General features: G+C 48.6%; 4 protein-coding genes across 4 annotated transcripts; 1 reads left to right on the forward strand and 3 right to left on the reverse strand.

The window, feature by feature from the left end:
* Positions 1–1,016: 1,016 nt before the first annotated feature.
* Positions 1,017–2,051, forward strand: FPRO_04831 (uncharacterized protein; the record flags this gene model as incomplete). Its single annotated transcript, XM_031230385.1, has 1 exon — positions 1,017–2,051. One exon carries the CDS (start codon positions 1,017–1,019, stop codon positions 2,049–2,051), a length of 1,035 nt encoding a protein of 344 aa, XP_031080526.1.
* A 1,826-nt stretch (positions 2,052–3,877) lies between these two features.
* On the reverse strand, positions 3,878–6,845 carry FPRO_04832 (uncharacterized protein; the record flags this gene model as incomplete). The annotated part of the gene is made up of 6 exons (XM_031230386.1): positions 3,878–4,586; positions 4,637–5,873; positions 5,924–6,286; positions 6,350–6,414; positions 6,465–6,592; positions 6,663–6,845. The coding sequence occupies 6 exons, from the start codon at positions 6,843–6,845 to the stop codon at positions 3,878–3,880; spliced, it is 2,685 nt and encodes an 894-aa protein (XP_031080527.1).
* A 3,622-nt stretch (positions 6,846–10,467) lies between these two features.
* Positions 10,468–12,698, reverse strand: FPRO_04833 (uncharacterized protein; the record flags this gene model as incomplete). The annotated part of the gene is made up of 2 exons (XM_031230387.1): positions 10,468–11,609; positions 11,687–12,698. 2 exons carry the CDS (start codon positions 12,696–12,698, stop codon positions 10,468–10,470), a joined length of 2,154 nt encoding a protein of 717 aa, XP_031080528.1.
* A 3,704-nt stretch (positions 12,699–16,402) lies between these two features.
* On the reverse strand, positions 16,403–18,814 carry FPRO_04834 (uncharacterized protein; the record flags this gene model as incomplete). The annotated part of the gene is made up of 2 exons (XM_031230388.1): positions 16,403–18,220; positions 18,272–18,814. The coding sequence occupies 2 exons, from the start codon at positions 18,812–18,814 to the stop codon at positions 16,403–16,405; spliced, it is 2,361 nt and encodes a 786-aa protein (XP_031080529.1).
* Positions 18,815–19,331: the final 517 nt, after the last annotated feature.

Genomic DNA, 19,331 nt, shown 5'->3' on the forward strand with positions numbered 1-19,331 from the left:
CTTAAATCTTTATCGCTTAGGATATCGGTTCATAAATTAATTAAGATTCTGTTGAGATAACTATTACTGACCTATTACTACTTATTAAGCTGCCTTAGTCCAAACTCTTACCTGCTTGCCACTAGTACCTTCAAAGTGTCGACTACAGAATGAACAGGATAGGGAAAGATCAAAGGGAGCACAAACTCGTCAGGACGATGCTGCTTTGTTGGAACTAATTTAGACTAACTAATAATCTGATATTAGAACTCAAGATTGGTATGCTCCGACACAGTTCACAGGCTGAGACGTGATTCGGTGTCACCGTCTTTGTGGAGCTGAATGCGACAGTGCAGAAGTCAAGCCAATGAATGGCTGCGATCACTCGGGCAGGAAGGCGAAATGTATGTATGTACGGAGTACGTTCTTTTGTCTTTGTTGTTCTGGCTGCCAGGCTACCAGGTTCAGGCCAGCCACTCAGATTAGCGGATGATAGTACCGAGAAGTGGTCAGTGAGCCGAAAGGCCACTGAAAGAGCCCTTAGTTTAGCCAGTGAACAGCACCTCAGCCTGGGAACAGCGGCCAGCCCGCCTGGCCTCCGGCCGTTTTGCTGACGGGACTGACAACCGGCAGACCCACCTCACCAAAATGCCTTGTCTTTCAGGCTCAAATCACCATCTACCTCTCCCTCATTCCAAACACTCCACACAATCCACACCTCACCTCTCGCCCCCGACCCTGATTCAACCTCCGACATCCCAACCTAACATCGCCCTATTCGACGTCAAACCCTCGCTCTGCGCCAGCGACATTCGCCCATTTCTCCTAAAAAATCGTCGATTCCTTTCCTCGAACTCTGCAAAGACCACTACAAGACTGTTATCTGCCCGCGCCGCGCCGGCACCGCTCACCGAGTCCCGAGGAAAACCCAGTGCAGTGCATGACGTTCGGCTGAAGAGAGAAGCGGAGCGCAGCGACTCTCGGTCGACGACCGGCGCGACTCTCGCCCACAAATCTCCCTCGTGGAGCCGTCCACGATGTCGTTCCATCCTCAGACTCCCCAGAGCCCATCGCAATTCTCCTCCGGGACCTCGGAGCCCGTGTTAAGCGTGACAACCTCAATGACCTCCACAGCCACGCCAACCACCTTGCCGACTCCCGCCCACAGCGTCACTGGAAGCGCCCATCACGACCTTGCAATGACCGACGACTCCCCCCACAAGCGGAAGCGCTCTGTGGATGACAGTGGCGACCGCGAGCAGAAGAAGGTTCACACCGAGGAAAGCAAGCTGGGCATTGAGGACCTGCATCTCGATGTGGGGAAGAAATACCTTCTTTGCCAGACTCCTCATCCGGAATCATTACCACGCGTCTCGGAAGATCTTTATGACATGTTCAACCTCAGTGGGCTCGCCGCCGAAGTAGCTCGGGAGAAGCCAAACGGCGAAAAGAACGCATTGCGTTCATCTTACACAGGCCATATGAAGAACTTAGGTATTGCTGGCAACTGGAAAGTGCGAGTAACAGACAAGGACTCTAACGCCGAGAAACCCGACTTTTTCGACATCCTGCACATGCCCGATGAGGATTGGGATAATACGATAGTTAAGGGTCAAAACATCAAACACGGGCTATCACAAGCAAGTCTATCCACCCTGGGACGAGCAGTAACCATGGCCAAGGGACCTATAGGCAAGAAGGATTGGGATACTTCAAGATTAGGACTTCAGTCACCCGGCCTGGATTCAAAGCAAACTTCGTCAGCGAGACCTACCGCCCCCAACACTCCGCTCAACGTACCTGGCGCAGTAGGACGACTAAAGGCTCAGGGTGCCTCAGCAAACGATCCAAACCGACCAAAGCGTAACGTGAAGAAGCGAACGTATGGTGATAGCAGTTTCGAAGGCTATGGTGAAGGTTACCCTGACGATGACACAGCCGTGGAAGGGGGCTACTCAACGGGAGAGGGAGAGGGCGGCCAGAAGCGACGCAAGAAAAACCCGGGAAACACCTCGCCATACCCGAGTGCTATGCGCCAGCAAAGCTACGGCCCTGGCATGGTGGGCGCATGAAATATCTTGACGGTAGATGCCCAGTCATGTCTCATGTTTCACGACTTGTATACACACTATGAAACGATTCCAACAGGCCATTGTTCCCTGGGTTTCGTACACGCTACACAAACAAAAAAATCTCGGTGCTACTTGCTTTGACAGCCTCGTCGGCTTTTGATCTTCAATCTTGGGTTTTCTTTTTTTTTTTTTTTTTTCCCTCTTCTGCATTCTGAGGGGACGGACATACGACATGTGCGTCCCAACGAGCATGGCGTTTGGGCAAAGGAGAGAGGCGGCATATGGGTAAGGTTGGCCAGTCACTCGGGGGTAGGGGAGGCATGTTTCGACGTTTCTTATTTCTCTCAAAAGACGACACGGCCTAGCACGAGGGGCGCGGACACTGGGCAGTGGTGATAACAATAGTCAGGGGTTTGGGCAAGATACTAGAAGGTTTAGGTATAATTTTTGACCTGTTTATGCCATTTCACCTCGTACCAAAACAAGTTGTTGACTATCCCAACATCAATGGACGGCTACAACAGTGAAGTCGGGCATACACTGCAACAATAACGCAAAAAGTATCGAATATATTATATGGTGTGCATGATGGACAACGCCAGGAGACGAAGAAGAAAACAGATACGTAGATTAGTTGAGCATCACAGGCAATCCACATCAGAATATGCATATGCTGGGCCCAGGAGATAGTCCTAAGGGATGAAGCTCCTTTGACGAGTTGAGGATATTCAGGATATGCTTAGGACAGGTCTAGAATATTTATGATAGGTTCGAATAAAATTCAAATTTTCATCGGTCGCTACCTCGCCTTCGTGTAGAGGTTGCCCGACCCTACAATGGGCATCTGCCTCGACACTCTGGTCTCTACGGGCAAGGAGGCAAGATGATATCAATAGTTCATCATCGACGAATTACATGCGACAAAGAAGAAGGATACAACTCAATCAAGCTATTCATCAGTAGAAGTAAGGGCATACATTCATAGTCACCAGAGCACCTTTCTCAACACACAGTTCGACATCGCTGGTCAGCCCATGCTATTCCCAGTGAGCTTGTCAACAGCACTGCTTCTAGTCAGTCAAACGCGCGCAGTAAGAAATATTCGGCGATCCTGAGGGTCATTCTGACGTCAGTAACAGCCGAGAGACCCAAGGAGATCCTACAACTGCCACCAATCCGATATCACAAAGTAAGAGTCAGCATGCCCTCGACAAAACAGATACAGCCACGGTACTACCTTAGGCCTTTAGCTAAAAAAGCACCTCAAGGACTAGACAGTTTTATCAAAGGCGAGATTCAGGAGAAGAGGACGAGGTAGCAGATTTACACCCAGACCGCAATGTAGCAACAGTCAACGCTACGGATTGGGGCCTCATGATCCATACTAAGAAAAGGAAGAGGAACAAAACTCCAAAAGACGACTCACCGAGAGGAGCAAGACTCAGATCATATACTCCGTACAATTGTCTTCAGTTACGATGCAGAAGGCGATAACAAGGAAGAATACCTCAACCTAGGGGGTGACGGGAGTGAGGAGGATGAGCCAAGCTTCGAGCCAGGAGGTCGTGTTGCATCAGGTTGACCGTACACAAAGATATTTGACCATTAACGCTTATCGCTTGCTAGTATTCGTATGTATCCGGCACAAACAAAAAGGAACAGATCTAGGTAGTTACTTGAAAGGGAAAAAACCGATACTCGCTCATCTTCCAAGCTTTGCATGTAGCATCATTGCGCATATCTCGTTACATCCAGCCATTACATCCTCTCACCGCATGGTATATATGCATCTCAAAATGCATTGCCACCCACTACTCTCACATCCTTTAACAATTGTTACAGTCCTCTCCGAAGTTGCCGTTCTCAACTGTTGGGTATGCGCCAGTAGTCATCTCAGCCCAGCTCCAATCTAGCGTCATTGGCAGAGAGAACAGGTCTTGCGGAAGAAGGGGTTGCTGGAATGCCGCTACTGGGATCTGCGGGGATGAATTCATGTTTGTGTCGCCATAATTCATTGAGTCAAAGTCGCCCGACTGAGGCACCGGGAACTCTTGAGGCCAACCAGCTGACATTGCCGAAGGGGAAGGGTCGTTCATTGGACTACCCATAGAGAACTGTCCCATCGAAGCACTGTTCTGGGGAGGCGATAGTTGGGCTTGTGATGATCTTCTCTGAGAACTAGAAGACACTGAAGTAGTTGTTGCTGATTCTGCAGTGCTAGGCTGTCGAGCCGTAGCCGTAGCCGTAGTAGCGTTGGTAGATGATTTATTTGTATCCTGGTTCTTACGCTTGCGTCGAGAAGACTGTTCCTTTTCAGCCTTGTCGATTACAGCCTTTGCTATACGCTCAAACTCAGCACATATACCGAGCATTCGATGCACACCGCCCTGTTCGGCCTCCTGTCCAAGCATGGAGAGGAAGGTGACCACAATGTTCATGAGTCGAGTGTCTGACTTTGCTCGGGGATCGAGTGGGTTCTGTAAGATATTTCCAAACAGCGTCACCAGTGCGGAAACAGGAAAATAAAGAATCATCCTGACAGTGATGTTAGTGTATCGCTAGTGTGATGAGAGCTCGAAACCTACCAAACGCAGGCAAAATCGCCTTGAGGCACATATTTTAGCAACGAGACAGAAGCTCGTGCTGCAGCCGTGCATAGTGCTGCAGAAGAAAACACCCGCGGGTTGAGTGGTCGGGCATTCAGACCTTGGATGGCATAATTGGCCAGTCGACTAGTCCAGAGTCCATGGGCAACTGACATGCGGTGAATGGTTGTCAGGCAGTTATAATAGGTAAGATGCAACATGACAACGTGAAGAATCAGAGGAGTGTGCGAGGCATTGATGTCGTGCTCGGGCCGATAGTCAATCGGTATGCGATCCTTCCATTCTTCCAACTTGTGGTCCAGCTCGCCAATGGTATGGAGTAGCTCACCATCTGATTGCTTTGTAGCTTGAACAGAGTACAGCCTCTTATAGACTTCACTTTCGATAGTGGCAAACTCACACATAACCCGGAAGAGATTCATCTTACCCTTGCCGTCTGCCAAGGGGATATTGCCAATGTTGTCCTCCGGGTCAGCATCCGGGAGCTCAACGTTCATGTCGTCATCGTCCTGGGCAGGTGGACGACCGGCTCGGAGGCAGAGATCTTTGTCTAGCATATATGCGATCCAGAAGACTCTCTTCCGTTGCTCAATCTCTATGGGGTTTAGGTTGAAACCAGTCCCGCGCTTATGGAGACCGATACTGTGCGCCAGGCGCATGGCTGCTGAGACCAGCAGCAAAGTGGGCTGAGGGTTTGGCGTTCCTTGCAAGAACAAAGCCATACCAAGGAGAGCCTGGACACTCAACAAATCGGTGTTGCGCATGGTCAGCTCAGGAAACACCCCGATGGCATTCTTCAAGTGACCCCACGCCTTTTCGTCCTCATCCTGTGGTACCAGATTGCTCATAACTCGCAAACGATGGGCAATCGCGAGCGCACAGTTGAGACTAGCCCACCATCCAGAGCCTTGGTAAGGGTCTGATGAGTATTGAAGGTGTACTAGGTGCATGAATGTTGGCCGATGAAATAGGGGGAAGATGCAATTGAAGTTGTCGAAGAAGTCCTGGAGAAGCGAAAGTGCCTCAGGCTTGGGGGGCAGAGGCCGGAAGATCGGTCGTTGAAATAGGTCGCCAAAGACTTCAGGTTTCCAGTTAGTCCATTTGTGGTCATCGACAGATATATCCGATATGGTGCGTTGAAAAGAATCATCCCCTGTTTTCGAATTTACCCACGAAACGCCCTTTGGTGAAAATATGGAGAAGCCAGATGACGATCCTGCAGTATGTCAGTAAAGGTGTTCACACATATACAGTGTAGTAACTTACCAATGTATCTGGTCTCTCCAAAATTATTTGTTACCAAAGAACACATCAACTCGGAAAGAGCCTCCACTTCTTCCTGGTCTTCCTTTTTGATATCGTCCACATTCGCAGTTGGTGCCGGAGCTGTCGATGGAGCTGTCGATGGAGCTGGTGTTGCTGATTTGCGTTTATCATCCTTGGGCGAGGTAAGTGAGCTTTGAGGGGTCATCTCGCCCCCATCTGCAGCAGCCGATGGGCCGGATGTCGATTGAGATGGTGAATTAGGGTTGGATGCCGCAGGCATTGACACCTGTCTCGACTTCTCTTGTCTTTCCAGTAACCTTTTCTCTAGCGCGCCAAGGTCATCATCATCTTCGTCGAGGAGGCCTGTATATATAAGGTCAGTATAACGAGGTCGTGTCAGTAAGGCATATTCTTCAAACCACTTACCAGAAAGTCTCAAAAGATGCTCCATACGGTTCAGCCGGTTCTCGAGTCCCTCGATGTACTTGGCACTTCATATGTCAGTAAGCACATGATTTCGCAATGAGGTCAAGTGTCATACCCTTTGGGAGGAGCACGCTTCTTCTCAACTTGCGTGAAGACACATTCAGTCTTATAGTTGATACAGTGGGTACAAGAAGGCATCTTGCCGTCACACTTGATCTTTTTCTTCCGACACATATCACAGGCCTGTTGAAGTTCCGATCAGCACACAATACTCTAAAACCGGCTGCGCCGGGATCTATCCTAGGTCCCATACCCTAGCGATTCTCCTTCTCTTGGGGTCGTTTGCATCTTCAAGCAACATAGCCGAATCATTGAACATCTGAGCAGCAATCTCTGGGGGCAACTGCGGTATGCCATCGTAGCCACCAAAAACCTGCGGCGGCTGATTCATGATCGGCGGGGCCATGCCCGGGACCTGAAAGCCCATATGGTCCATCCTGTTCGAAGTGAAAGGGTTCTCTGATTAAATAGTCGGTTGAAGTGGGAGTATCGCGGCTCGAGGTTCGCAAAGCGGCGGTCCCGTGGGTCAATTCAGCGATAATGAGTCGTCGCCTTGCGACACGAGGGTTGGAATGCGACAAAGCAACAGTTATAGTGCGATAGGCTGGGCTGTGAGAGTCTCAGTCACGGTGAGATCATCTGTGCGATACGGAGAGTGGGAGCTGGAGCTGAAGCTGGCGCTGTGGAGTGAAGAATATTTTGTTGGTTGGGGTAAATCGTAGATCGGAGCCCACGGATCACTAATAGTTATTAAGGTATGATAATTCAGACAAGGAGCAAGGAGACGGAGTCGAAAAGGAAGAAGCCGAGGTGGGCGATTTGGAGGCGCCGGTGCGCTAAAAAGCTCCTAGAGACCCAGACCAGGTCAAGTCTGCGGTCGACTAACGTTAGCTTGGTTATGACCCGACTCTATGACTATCACTGTCAGACTGAGGCGGAGATGGAGTGGGGTGGCGGAGTTTGGTTGGGTTTGTCTTGGTGTGAACTCCTCTGGCGGGTACTGACTGAGCAGTGAAGTGATATCAGTAGGGGGGAGTCGACTTTCAAGTCACGACGGCGACGGCGACAAAGGTGAAGATAATGATGGAATTCAAATCCAAGTCTATGTAGCCAGATCGTGGTGTTGAAGAAATTTTCATTCTTCCGAGTCAACCGATAATGACAAATTCAAAGCATGAACCGGCAAGTCAAGTATCCGTTAGCACTTGCAACTGGAACTGGAACCTGCTACAGTTACCAATTGGTACCTTGCTAAGCTCAACTTGGACCGGTGAGACAAGAGAAGTCGCAGGGGAAGGCAAGGACTCAATGCGCGGGTATTTGTTTCGAACCCGGGAACGACCTCGAATGAAGGTAGGTACCTACCTGCCACTCCTAGGTAGGTAGGTGGTGCATGAAGATGGGACCTTGAGACCCTCAATCAGTGGAGGGGAGGGTGTTGAAAAACAAGCGGCCAAAGAGTGTGCTAAGTTTGTCACAAATCATCCTGGGCCTGTCCAAGTATTTCTTTCACTGCCCTGGGTATGATGTCTTGAGACTTCCTACTACTATATACCTACTTACCTAAGGTAGTAGGTACCTATTTAACTGCCATTGAGCATCAAGGCGAGGCCGCCGGCAATCGTCAATAGACGCTCCCTTCAATAGCTCAAGGCGGTGTCATTGGCTTCAGCCAATCGTATCAGCCAATCACCCTAGAATAGAATAGGACTCTATGGGATGCCCTAATGCAGCCGCAGATCAGTTGAATAAACAGTCATTTGGTAATTGGTTCTCTGCTGCAAGCAATGATATGATGTACAGATTTGTGTATATGTAAACACATATTCCACCTCTCCTACAAATGATCGCCATAGGGACCCCTGACTCTACGGCAGTCAATTTTAACTGCTGAAGGCCTCCACTGTAATTCGTCTCTGCTCTTGGCGATGGGTCGCTGAGAATAGCCAACTGTTTATAGAACAGGGTACATGACCCGGAATCCTTCTCTGTATGGATCAAGTCTCCTTGTATACACTCTTTACTTGCATACTAATATATCTTACTATAACGCAATTCTAAACTTGGGCATTGCTCGACTGGCAGGCACTTTGTATGTCTTCTATCTACCTGAGGTAGGTTAATCGAGATGCCTTCTACTCGTTCCAGCGTAGTCAAGCCACTCTTCCGCAAATAGTATGGCTTCAGCCTAGTAGACCTTGCTAAATATTGACAGCCAAAGTAGCGACATTGGCGTTAAACATGCTGTTCATCTCAGGGTTTATGTCCGTCAAGTGGCCGTCAGGGCTACATAGATAGTTAGGTAAGGTAGGTCACCAAGTCTATGATCAATACCTCTCTGACAGGCTTCAGTATTGATCCCGGCGTCGAGACTGGAAAGACTTGTTATCGCTCGTCTCTCTTGGCCCCCGATCTTACAAAGAATCTGTATGCGACCTTGATCCCCTGATGACGTGTCTCAGACCTAAAACACACAGACAACCGTTGGAACCTAGCTAAACTACTTTATCTAGCGACCCATGCCAACTTGTGTCAGCCTACCTGGTCTAGTCAATGTCAACCGCTCTCCAAACGCCTGGCAACTTTAGTGGATTCAATTTCAACTGGAAAGAGATCGTCCATCCCGAATACGTCGCTTCATCCGAACCCAAGGGGGGCTGTGCATCCCGAAACACTTCCTTCTTGACTCGTAACAGTATTAGAGAAAGCAGCTAATTCTTGGTAGAATGCGCGGGCAATTTAGGCTCATCAGGCCACTGTATTAATTAATAATATTCAATATCGTGGAGTCAAAGCCATTGCCCACGTCAAGATATAAATCTCATTACTTGAACTGACGATGGATTTCGAGGCCATCGCTTGGATTCCTTATAACACTGTGGTGTCTACCTCCAAGAAGGCAGTTGAATGTTTCTTGCAAATCCGTCATCCGTAAGAACTCGCCTCGTCTTTCAGGGCCCCCAACCCTTTATTGTTTCGGATTCGCCGCGGGTAGTGTTTGATATGCAACAGCCGATGTGTACCGAAAGTCTAATGAGACTGCCTCTTTTTGTCATTTAGGATCAGCAGCAAAAGGTATCATAAACTTATAATCAGTCACCTAACTCTTTCTATCATTTAGGATCAAGGTTCTGAGTTTCTTTTCTCCCATAGCCCAGGTGTAAGGAAGAGCTCTGAGCTCATAAGAGGATAACGGATGTTTGAAGCCATATGCTTCGAAATTGGATCAGTTATCAAACTAGGTAATTATAATAGCTTGGATTACGGATACTACAGCAGAGAATATGAGCCAAGCGTGACTACCAACACGTATTAAATACCAAGCGTAGCAGTTCATTGAACCGTACCTAATTCCATGCATTCAAGAATCGAGATTTAATAGATTACATCAATAGATGTAATTCGAGCAAGGCACAATGAACGGCAATCGTTTCTCAAATAAAGCCTTCCAGGCCTTTATATCTCTTATTCAAATCATGGCTAGCAAGCCTATTATATAGACTAGTTCTTCCTCTCAACCTTTTCTAATCCTTTGTCTACAGTTTGCAAATCCATCCAGGGATATATACCCCCTTCCCAGTAGAGGTCGTAATGTCGGAAGCGAAGAAAAACAACAAAATAGTTGCAAAAATGTCGTTAAGGAGAGTCAAGAAGAGAATGGACCATCAAGCGTCGCATAGTATATAATTTTCAGGTGAATCAGTCCAGCTTCCTCCGTTTTGTGGCAAAAATGTCCTCCTCCTCTTTATATATGTGACTCCACCTCTAAAACCCATATCTTCAGATTTTGTACGTCCAAAGAGATCCGCAGTAGTGCGACGACCACCGCTAAACGCCAAACAATATGTTTCGTGCGCCACTTGGTACAGGTGGCGGCGACCAAGTTTATGATGACAAAGAAGTATGTGATGACCATGAGTTCACAGTTGCAGCTTATTCATGTAGCAGCAGTGGAGGCCAAAAATATATGGTAAGATCGCTCATCTTGCAGAACAGGTACAGAACGCTCAGGTATCAAGGACAATCAAAGTAATACGCAAATGCGGATAGTGATATAATCAGATTCTCTCCTGGAACCGTGATGGTGAGCCAAATGATCCATCACGAGATGCAATGGAGCCACCACCTGTTGAGCCTCCCAGAGCATCAGAATCCGGCCTTGGTCGTGACGGGTCCGTAAAAGGATTCGACTCTGTAACAGGTGTTCGGGCTGGACCGGACCGAATTACAGGCACGCCACTTATTGGCCGCATTGGTGATCCAAGAGCAAGGTGAGGTGAATCCCGGTCACTCGGATCAAATGCCATAGAGCCTCTCCAGTAGTCAGAGTTCCCACTCATGACGCTTTCTCGATTCGCTCGGCCAGTCGAGGGGGGTTCGGTCCGTGGATCAGAATAACCATCACCACCAACCTGAAGAACAGAAGGAAGCTTCTTTCCTGAAACTCGGTAGAACCCTCTCTCACTGACAGGTTCCAGTTCGGAAGTTTGTCGTTGCTTTTTACCCATCAGTCCCGCAAACGCGGCAGTGATGGCAGCAGATGCCCCAGCACGTTCGGCCATTGATGCACCACTATTGCCGTCAGGCCCTGATGTTGGGCCACCAATTGACCGCGTTCCAGACTGGCTCCCACCGAGTATGCCACCTCCAGGATGCTTCTTCTTGTACCTGAGAGCAAACAGGACGAAGAACGCCAAAAACGCCACGCCCGCAATGCTTCCCACGACACCACCTATCACTTGCTTCTGCTGAGGCGAGAGTGTGCCAGTATCGGTGTTGTTGGGGTTCGAAGTGGTCGTCGCCGCTGGTGGTTGGTTATCAGCTGTTGCGGCACCGCTACCTCCTTCATTATCTTCGTCTCCCCACGAGCCAGAAGACCAAGTTTCCTGGGCCGAAATGCTCGAGTACACCGAGTCAGAGTAGCTGTACGTTGAAGTGTCGCTAGGGTTGATGGAAGAGGTGACGAAGGTCGAAGATACCACCAGGACAGTGGAAGAACTGAGGGTCCGTGAAGCCGTGTTCGACATTGGCGGTATTGTGGTTGTGGAAGGCTTGGATTCTGCATGCGTCACGTCGGTGGTAGCTGTTAAAGTTTCATCAGACGTCACTTCTGATGTAACATCTTGCGGCGCTTCCGAGGTCAAGTCGGATGTAGTCTCTATTAAAGTAGGGATGTCGGTCGTTGTCGCGGTCAGGTCATCTGAAGCAAGCGATGTCAGTCAGCACATGGCCTGGTCATAAACTCAAACTATAAATAGGAGGGGCGAATATTCGTACAGGTAGTTACGAGGGAGGTCCCCGACCCACTAACATCCGAGGCTGTTGTGTCAACGACAGTAGTAGGGGCGCCTGGTAACGTTGTTTCGTGACTTGAAGTATCAGGATCTGTCGACGTCACAGATCCATTAGTCTCATTTGTTGGAGGAACCGAGTTAGATGGTAAATCGGCAGTGGGTAGCAACGTCGTGTCATTGACAGGCTCGGGCACTGAATCGGATACGGTCGCATCTGGGACAGGCGCAGACGGCGATGGGTCGGTCAACCCAGGTGTTTCCACGGCGGTCGCGGCGGGGGCAGACGGAGGTAACGGAACATTGTAGCTCGCAGCCGGATCCGACGCCACGGCCGCCACGGAGATCTTGGGTTCCGGGTCAGAAATGGCGGCGACGGTGATACCCGAGGCAGAATCCACGACGACGGTAGCAGGTGGTGCGTAATGGGTTTGGACTTCGATTGGCGATCCGACGGAATCCACGACCTGAACAACAGACACAGTCTGAACAACTTGGGTAACGAGATCTTGTTCAGCGCGAGGTTTTAGGGCATTAGCTTCGGCGATGGCGTGTACGTGGTTGGGCTGGGCGGCACGAAGATGGAGGTTGGACGGCGACTTGCTTCGATGCAGGCGGTGGTGGGAGTGGTGGGAGTGGTGGCCGGTCTTGTGGAGCTGTAGATGGCTCTGTTCGGCTGGTTCGTCAACGATTCTGTCATCAACGGTTTCGAGCTGGGACAATTGGAGATGAGCGTGGTGGAGATGGTTTGGAGAGATGTCCTTTTCACTTTCGCTGGAACGTAGGAAGCGAGGGTGCGAAGAAGAGCGAGATTGTTGAATAGAACCAGGGTCAGATTCACTCAGGACGGTCAGATCCGAAGTAGGAAGGGAATGTGACTTTGAAGGATCCAAGTTTGAATGCAAAGGATCGACATCCGTATCCATTTTCCCATTGTTGCTTTCCTTACCCATATCCAGGGCCTGAGCGAGTGAAGGCCCGCTGGATGAGTAAGTCATTGGATTGGATATGGATGCGTCGCGGCCGCGGGCGTGGCCCGTTGAGAACGTGGCGATGAACCTGAAGTAAGTAAGTACACTACAGTACTTGCAATCCAGGTGACGAGAGGTGCCAATGCCAACTTTCGCTTCGTTCTAGTTTTAGTGGATGTGGCCCTGTAGTGCTGCGTAAAGGTGGCCCGACGTTGTAGCCCAGCCTACCTAGCCAACTAACGCACCAACCGGTTTCAGAGGCGGATACCTAAAATAACAACACGACTTTGACTTAAGTGGCTCCTTGAGCTGAAGGGGGACAAGGTCAGACGAATTTGACCCCAATGCGGAACACGATGTGGTGATCGTATTCGCTAGTGCGTGCTTCGAGAAAGAAGTGTTTCTGCCTTTTTCTTTCTTTGCATAAGTGTTATTGGTTTCCCAAGAGAGGCTGGTTTTCTTGTGTCGGTTCTGGAATCAAACAGAGTGCAAATCGTATCAGCTCCCTTCAACAAAGCACATGATCGATCGTTAAAGCACTCGACTCGAAGAGTAATGGCAACAGCTCCAACAATGACGCGCAAGCACTAATCAACACACACGAACAGGCAAAGAATTGGACTGATGTGGGTATGATGTCGTGAAGGGACAAAGGACGGGTCCAAGCTGAATCTAGGAGATATTTTCGCCCCTATGCAATCCTGCTCCGTCGCTGTTCGATCCTTTGACTCCTTGATTTGAGGCTTCTTTCCAGGTCGATACGACACACAAAAGTCGATATACGGCAACAAATAAATGAACGATGCCTTGGTCGTGATCCTTCCGGCGACGTTGATCTGATGGATATAATCCCGAAAGGTAACGAGCGGTAGGGCTATCGTGATTGGTGATATTGTATTGCGAGGTGAGTGTTGGCTCTGATGATATGGGCTTGCTTTGTTCCAGTTTTTTTCTTGTTTGCGTGGGTAGGTATGCACAAGCGACAATGATCCTCCCGATTTCTTGGTTGTTGGTTATCCCTCCTTTTCAATCTCAATTTCCAATTACTATTATCGACAATTGTATGGCGACAAGCATAAACACGAGCGCTAGTTGAGGAGTCGTCGTCAACGTCGTAATTTTTGGTCATCCAGGTTCGTCTCAGAAGGGATGGTGGAAAAAGAGCGATATCGTTCAGGAAAAAAGAACAAAGAGAGTGACTGGTGAAGACAACAGAGCAAAAAAATGAGAGTATTACGGTCGGTGACAAAGGGTAGCAAGAGCAAAGAGAGAAGCCCAAGTAGAGCAAAAAGAGAGAGACAAGAAACAAGAGAGACAAGGTCAAAACAAGACAAGACAAGACAAGACACGACGGGAGGCGCCTATACTAAAATTGATGCGGGACAAGGAAACAGGAACAGGCCGAGAACACAAGTCAAACACGACCTTTCCTCAGGGTACTCATGGTGACCTTCTGAGAGCAGTCCTCCAGGTTGTGCGTGTGTGTGGTGCATGGATCCACGGGGGTCCCTACTGTAGTAGGTAGTCTGTGGTACTGGTACCTGGAGCTATTCCTCTTCTTCTCTCAGTCTTTCCCGTTTTCCTCTCTGTTCCTTACGAATTGCGTGCCTCTCCCCTGTCAATATTCGGTGATCATGCCTAGGTTAAACTGGACGATGCGCGGTTATGAATGAGCTAACGGTCATGGACAAGAGGCCCGAGATGGAGATAATCTCGCTTCAAAGACACCGGCCAATCAACGTGGATCAGCCGTACGACATAACGGCATGGGTGGGATCAGTAGGGTCATCACTTTGTTAGCCAATGCCCACGGAATACGACAAGAAACATGATTCGGAGGTATTTAGAGCCGCAGGGGGCATACCACAGTTTAGTCGTACTCTGGTTGGTGTAATCCAGAATTGGTGGTCAACCAACAACATCTCACGGATGGACTGTCTAGACTGTTCAACTACAGCGGTCACGTTGCACAGAACTTGAACCACGGTACAGCATAACGTTGGGCCAGATCTGATATATGCACTCGTCAAAAACACGCTCAACACCAGGTAACCCCTAAGAGGAAGCAAAGCAATCAGCTAACAAGAAACATCCAGCCCACAGGAGCCACAACTGCACTTAGAAACTAGGGTTTGATGTGCACAGTATGTAAGTACATGTGTACTGGAACCCAGACCCCCAGGGAACAAGAAAAAGCCAAAGATTTTCCCTGAGGGATAAAAATAACTGGTCTAAAGGCTTTCTAAGTCTATACTAAGTTTACCTAAATCTACCTAAATATTTTTTTTATTTGGGATAGAAGTCCTACCAGGAAGTCTTCTTGCCTCTTGCCAAAATCTAAGCTTCTATCCTTTTTGCTTTTGTGAGTACGAACTCGAGGGAACCGATGAGTCGCTGAAAATAATATTTTAACAAAAACAACAACGACCCCCTTTAACCCGTAGAAACAGGAGTCGTTCAACGGCATCTCATTCAACAGTCAAGCCCACTGGGAGGCATGACTGAATCCATGTTCCCGGCTTAATAGTTTTACGTATGTACTCCGTACTATACTAAGGTAGGCATTGTCTTAAGCTACCTATTCTCTAGATGTTGCTAGGACCAAAGTGGTGGGTTATGGTAGGAGAAAACGGTGGCCCAGCATGGGTGGGTGTGGCCCGGGCCCCGAAGTATGGTTCTCATTCAAACAACGGAAGAAGCAACGCAATCGGGGAAATTAGACCGGGGTCGCTGAGCACGCATGTGCAACGGCAGACCTGACGAATCGGGGCTAACAGCTGAGATTCGATTCAAAGCTTGGCATTTATTGATGGACTGTCATGGCCTCATAGCCCGATGGATTTTGGAGGTCAACCATCATCATCAACACATGCCAGTAAGATACTTGGAATTTGTATCCGTAGGAGACTACCTAATTTGGGTGATGATCAATATTATTCCGAGCTGTAAGTTAATCAACCAATCTGATGTAAAGCATAGAAAAGATCGACATCCAGCCACTTTCGGGCCCTAGGCATGGGAATATGTAGTTAATATTCTCGATGATGTATTAAGACTCAGTAAGTTTTGCATTTTTTACCTGTTTTCCTCCCAGCGTTTTCCCTCCCTCATTCTTGTTCTTTTTTGGTGTAATCAGTATGAACACTTCTGTCCCCAGTGACATTCAAATTCCTGAGACCTAAGAATATTCCAAAAATACCCTTCCACCACGTAACCCAAAGGCCTGGCCCGTATAGGTATGGGTCCTTGGTCCGTGATGACCTGGGCCTAGACCTGCCTGCAATAGTGGGTCTGTTGTTCTTTGATCATGCCTGTCTCGGGGAGGTAAAAAAAACCGTCCTACATACTCCGTAGTAAATGATAAAAAAGACTTAGGCAACTTTCTATAAGTTTAGGATAAGTTTAGGATACCCTTTATTAAGTTTATTCTAACACCTTATTAAATATTAACTTGCTCCTTGAGGCCCATCTTACTGTCGTTAGTTGCGATCTGTAGTATGATCAATAATCCTCAAGTTAGGAGAAATAAAAAATAATAATAAACCACCTACTTAGGCTGCTTCAGATTTGATTTTGGAAGCTTTTGCTCAATTAACTATGCTTAGCTTCCTGAAAGTCCTTGATCTTGTTCTGGCTCCTCCCCCAATGCTTGGTGTATCGCTTTATACCACTCACACATATGGATATCTGTGTTATCCCGATCTTACTCGCAGCATGTATTCAACCCTCGGTCACTTAAATATTCCCTTTTCCATGTCTTGAATTGTCCTTTTGGTCATGTCATCCTGCACCCACCCCATAATTCGGTTACCAACATCACCAACAAGCTTCTCGTAATGTTGCCCCGCGAAGAAAAGACCACAGTGTGCACCGACTTCGTCAACATCTGCCATGTAGATGTCGACCCAGGTTGGATCATCTATTCTGCCACCCTTGGTAGGCAGATTGCAGAATTTTCGGAGTTTCCGAGGTTTTGGTGACTTAAGGCCACGAGCCTTCGTGATGGCTTCGGCTTCGGCTTCAAGTTCGTATTGGGTTTCAAGACTATTGTTTCGCTGGGTATCTTCATGTTCTTGCACCTTCTGGGCCTCGTTTTCGAGCTCAGAAGCTTCCTCGATAAGGCGTTGCTCTTCCTTTTGCGATGCCTTCTCTTTCCTCTGCGAGTCTTTGAGAGCTTCCTTTTCCCGTCGGGCAGCTTCTTTCAGGGCCTTTTCAGCCTCTTTTTGTGAACGCTTCTGGCGCTTTTCGATGAGTTTCTCACGCTCTCGTACTGCCTTAGCATGGTCTTTCAGGGCATTCTCGTGAGCACGTCTTATGCGCTTAGCCTCACGTTCAACTTGCTTGCGCTCATCTTTTTCCATGTACAAACTGGGATCGGGTATATCCGGTGTTGTTGGGGGATCAGGTAGAGGAGGCAGATCTGCCTCTTCTTTTCCTGGTAACAAATTGTTCGTTATCTCGGAGTCAGTAGGCGCTTCGTCCTGGAAGCTAAGAGCAGCAGTTTCGGGCAGAGAATGAGCAGCAGATTCCTCGTCAATCGGCGTGGGATCAATGCTCTGCATGGACAACCGGTTAACATCAGAAGCTAAAGCTTCGTAATCGTCGACTTGATTGTCTTTTATTGTGGTGTCAGATGCCCGAGCTTTTACATATGAATCTAGTATAGTTTGGTGATCTCTAGAATTCCCGAGGGTATCACGATGCTCCAGGGTAATGGTAGGCAAAGGACTCTCCTGACGGGTATGCGGTTGGATCTGTTCGTCGGCATTTGTCTTGTTTGGTAGAAAGTCCAACTCCACACAAGACGAAGATGCTGAACTGTTCGATTGAGCATATCTCGTTTCGGGGTGAGTTGTGTTGGCTGTACTAAGCTTGGGGCTACTAACATTGGGGCTTGCTTTAGGTGATTTTGGGCGCCCCGTGCACAGGGTGTAGTAGTTGACGAAGCGAACTCTTGTCAAAGGTCTACCCGAGCCCTGATTCACCTCTCCGGGTTGAAGATCATCAATATCTTCCAGGGCACGTATCTTGCGATAACGGGACTCAAGTCCTGTCGGGTCAGCAAGGCAGCTGCCAAACTCAAGGTATGAGAATATGTGTTTGGCGGCAGCCTGTATCAACCCCTCGGAGCGATACTTGTTGGCGAAGTGAAGCATACGTTGTACAAAAGGGCGTTCTTGTAAGCCCGAGTCGTTGAAGAAAGGTTGGTTGAAATAGGGCTGATTAGCGAAGGGATCGGATTGTTGTTGAGACGATGATGCAATTGACGGAAGACTTGTGGATGATGCAGGATCAGTGCTTTGAGAGTTGGTGAGGTATAGTGATGAGACACTGGGGTCACCAGGGATTGACGCCTCAGGGCTTGTGGGAGTTGTGCTACTGGTGCCTCTCTGGTTGCTATCTTGTGGTGGTGTAGCTGCGGGTTTGAATAAGCTAGTTATACCAGACACAACGATACCAGGATGAAGGCCAATGAATGGACAATCCAGAGATACATGTCCTATAATTCGGTGCTTGAAAGGGTATAAACCATAGGGACTTGGGTTGGGCTACGTTGAGTTTAGCAATATCCATGTGTACAACGAATTAAATTGACGTACCATAAGCACAACGTCGGCAGCCAGGATACCTCCCATCGAATGCCCAACAAGAACTACATCAGTGTTTGGAGACTCGTGGGGACGAAGCCACTCGCTGAAGTTATCTCGTGCAACGCCTACTGAGCGATAAGTCTTATACCGGGGGTAAATCTTAGAGTGAATGACATGAGACTCGGCGAGGAGGTTGGCCAGAAGAGCATGAACATGGGCAGGAAAGGATTGAAAAGACTGGTCGTTTCCTAAGAAACCATGGATATAGATGATCAGAAGTTTGCGACGACCTAGGTAATCAGCAGGATTTGTGGCCTGGCTATCTCGAGAAGTATCGGGTAGGAGAGACTGCGTGGACGAAGATCGTGGATCTGGGCCAAGCCATGGTCCAGCAGAAAGAGGATGCATGTATGGTCCAGGAGTTGATGTCGACGAAGACGCAGCAGAAAGTGGTGTCTGGTAAACCGCTGAAGTTGAGGAGTTGACTGGCTTTCGGGGAGGTATTGGAGGCCTTTCTGAGTAGGCTGGCGGCGGTGGTGGTGAGGGGTCCATGATATCTATCAAATTGATGAGAGATGTCGTGGAGCGAATGATAGAGTAGATGGCAGGGGTTTGAATAAGCCTCTGACCGGTTCACTCCTTTGATTATTCAGTGGCTTATCTGCTGAACTTGGCAACATTGGTGAGTCAGTGTTGCTATATAGTGAAAAGACGTTACTATGAATTCAGATAGTTAGTGAGTGATGAGTGTGGGGTGTCAGTCGTTGGGCCTTGAAGAGGCTGTGCCTCATGTACAACGAATTGGATTAGATTTGCCTCAGGTTGTGACTGGGCCTTCCAAACGCGGGATCCTGAAACATAGAATGATGTCGACGGTGCCAAGATCAACAGCGATGCACCAACTTTCAAGTAGTTACTGTAATTGCAGCCCAATCCCGTCCAGTCTGGTTGCTTGTATTTAGGTGGTTTCTCGTTCTGATCTGCAGGTGGCATGCCTTACCAAAAACGCTCAAGGTCGCAAAGCAAAAGTGTGTGGGGGGGGGGGGGGGGGGGGTTTCGAAAAAACAAA

This window comes from Fusarium proliferatum (assembly GCF_900067095.1).
Source record: "Fusarium proliferatum ET1 genome assembly, contig: FPRO_scaffold004, whole genome shotgun sequence".
NCBI lineage: Eukaryota > Fungi > Ascomycota > Sordariomycetes > Hypocreales > Nectriaceae > Fusarium > Fusarium proliferatum.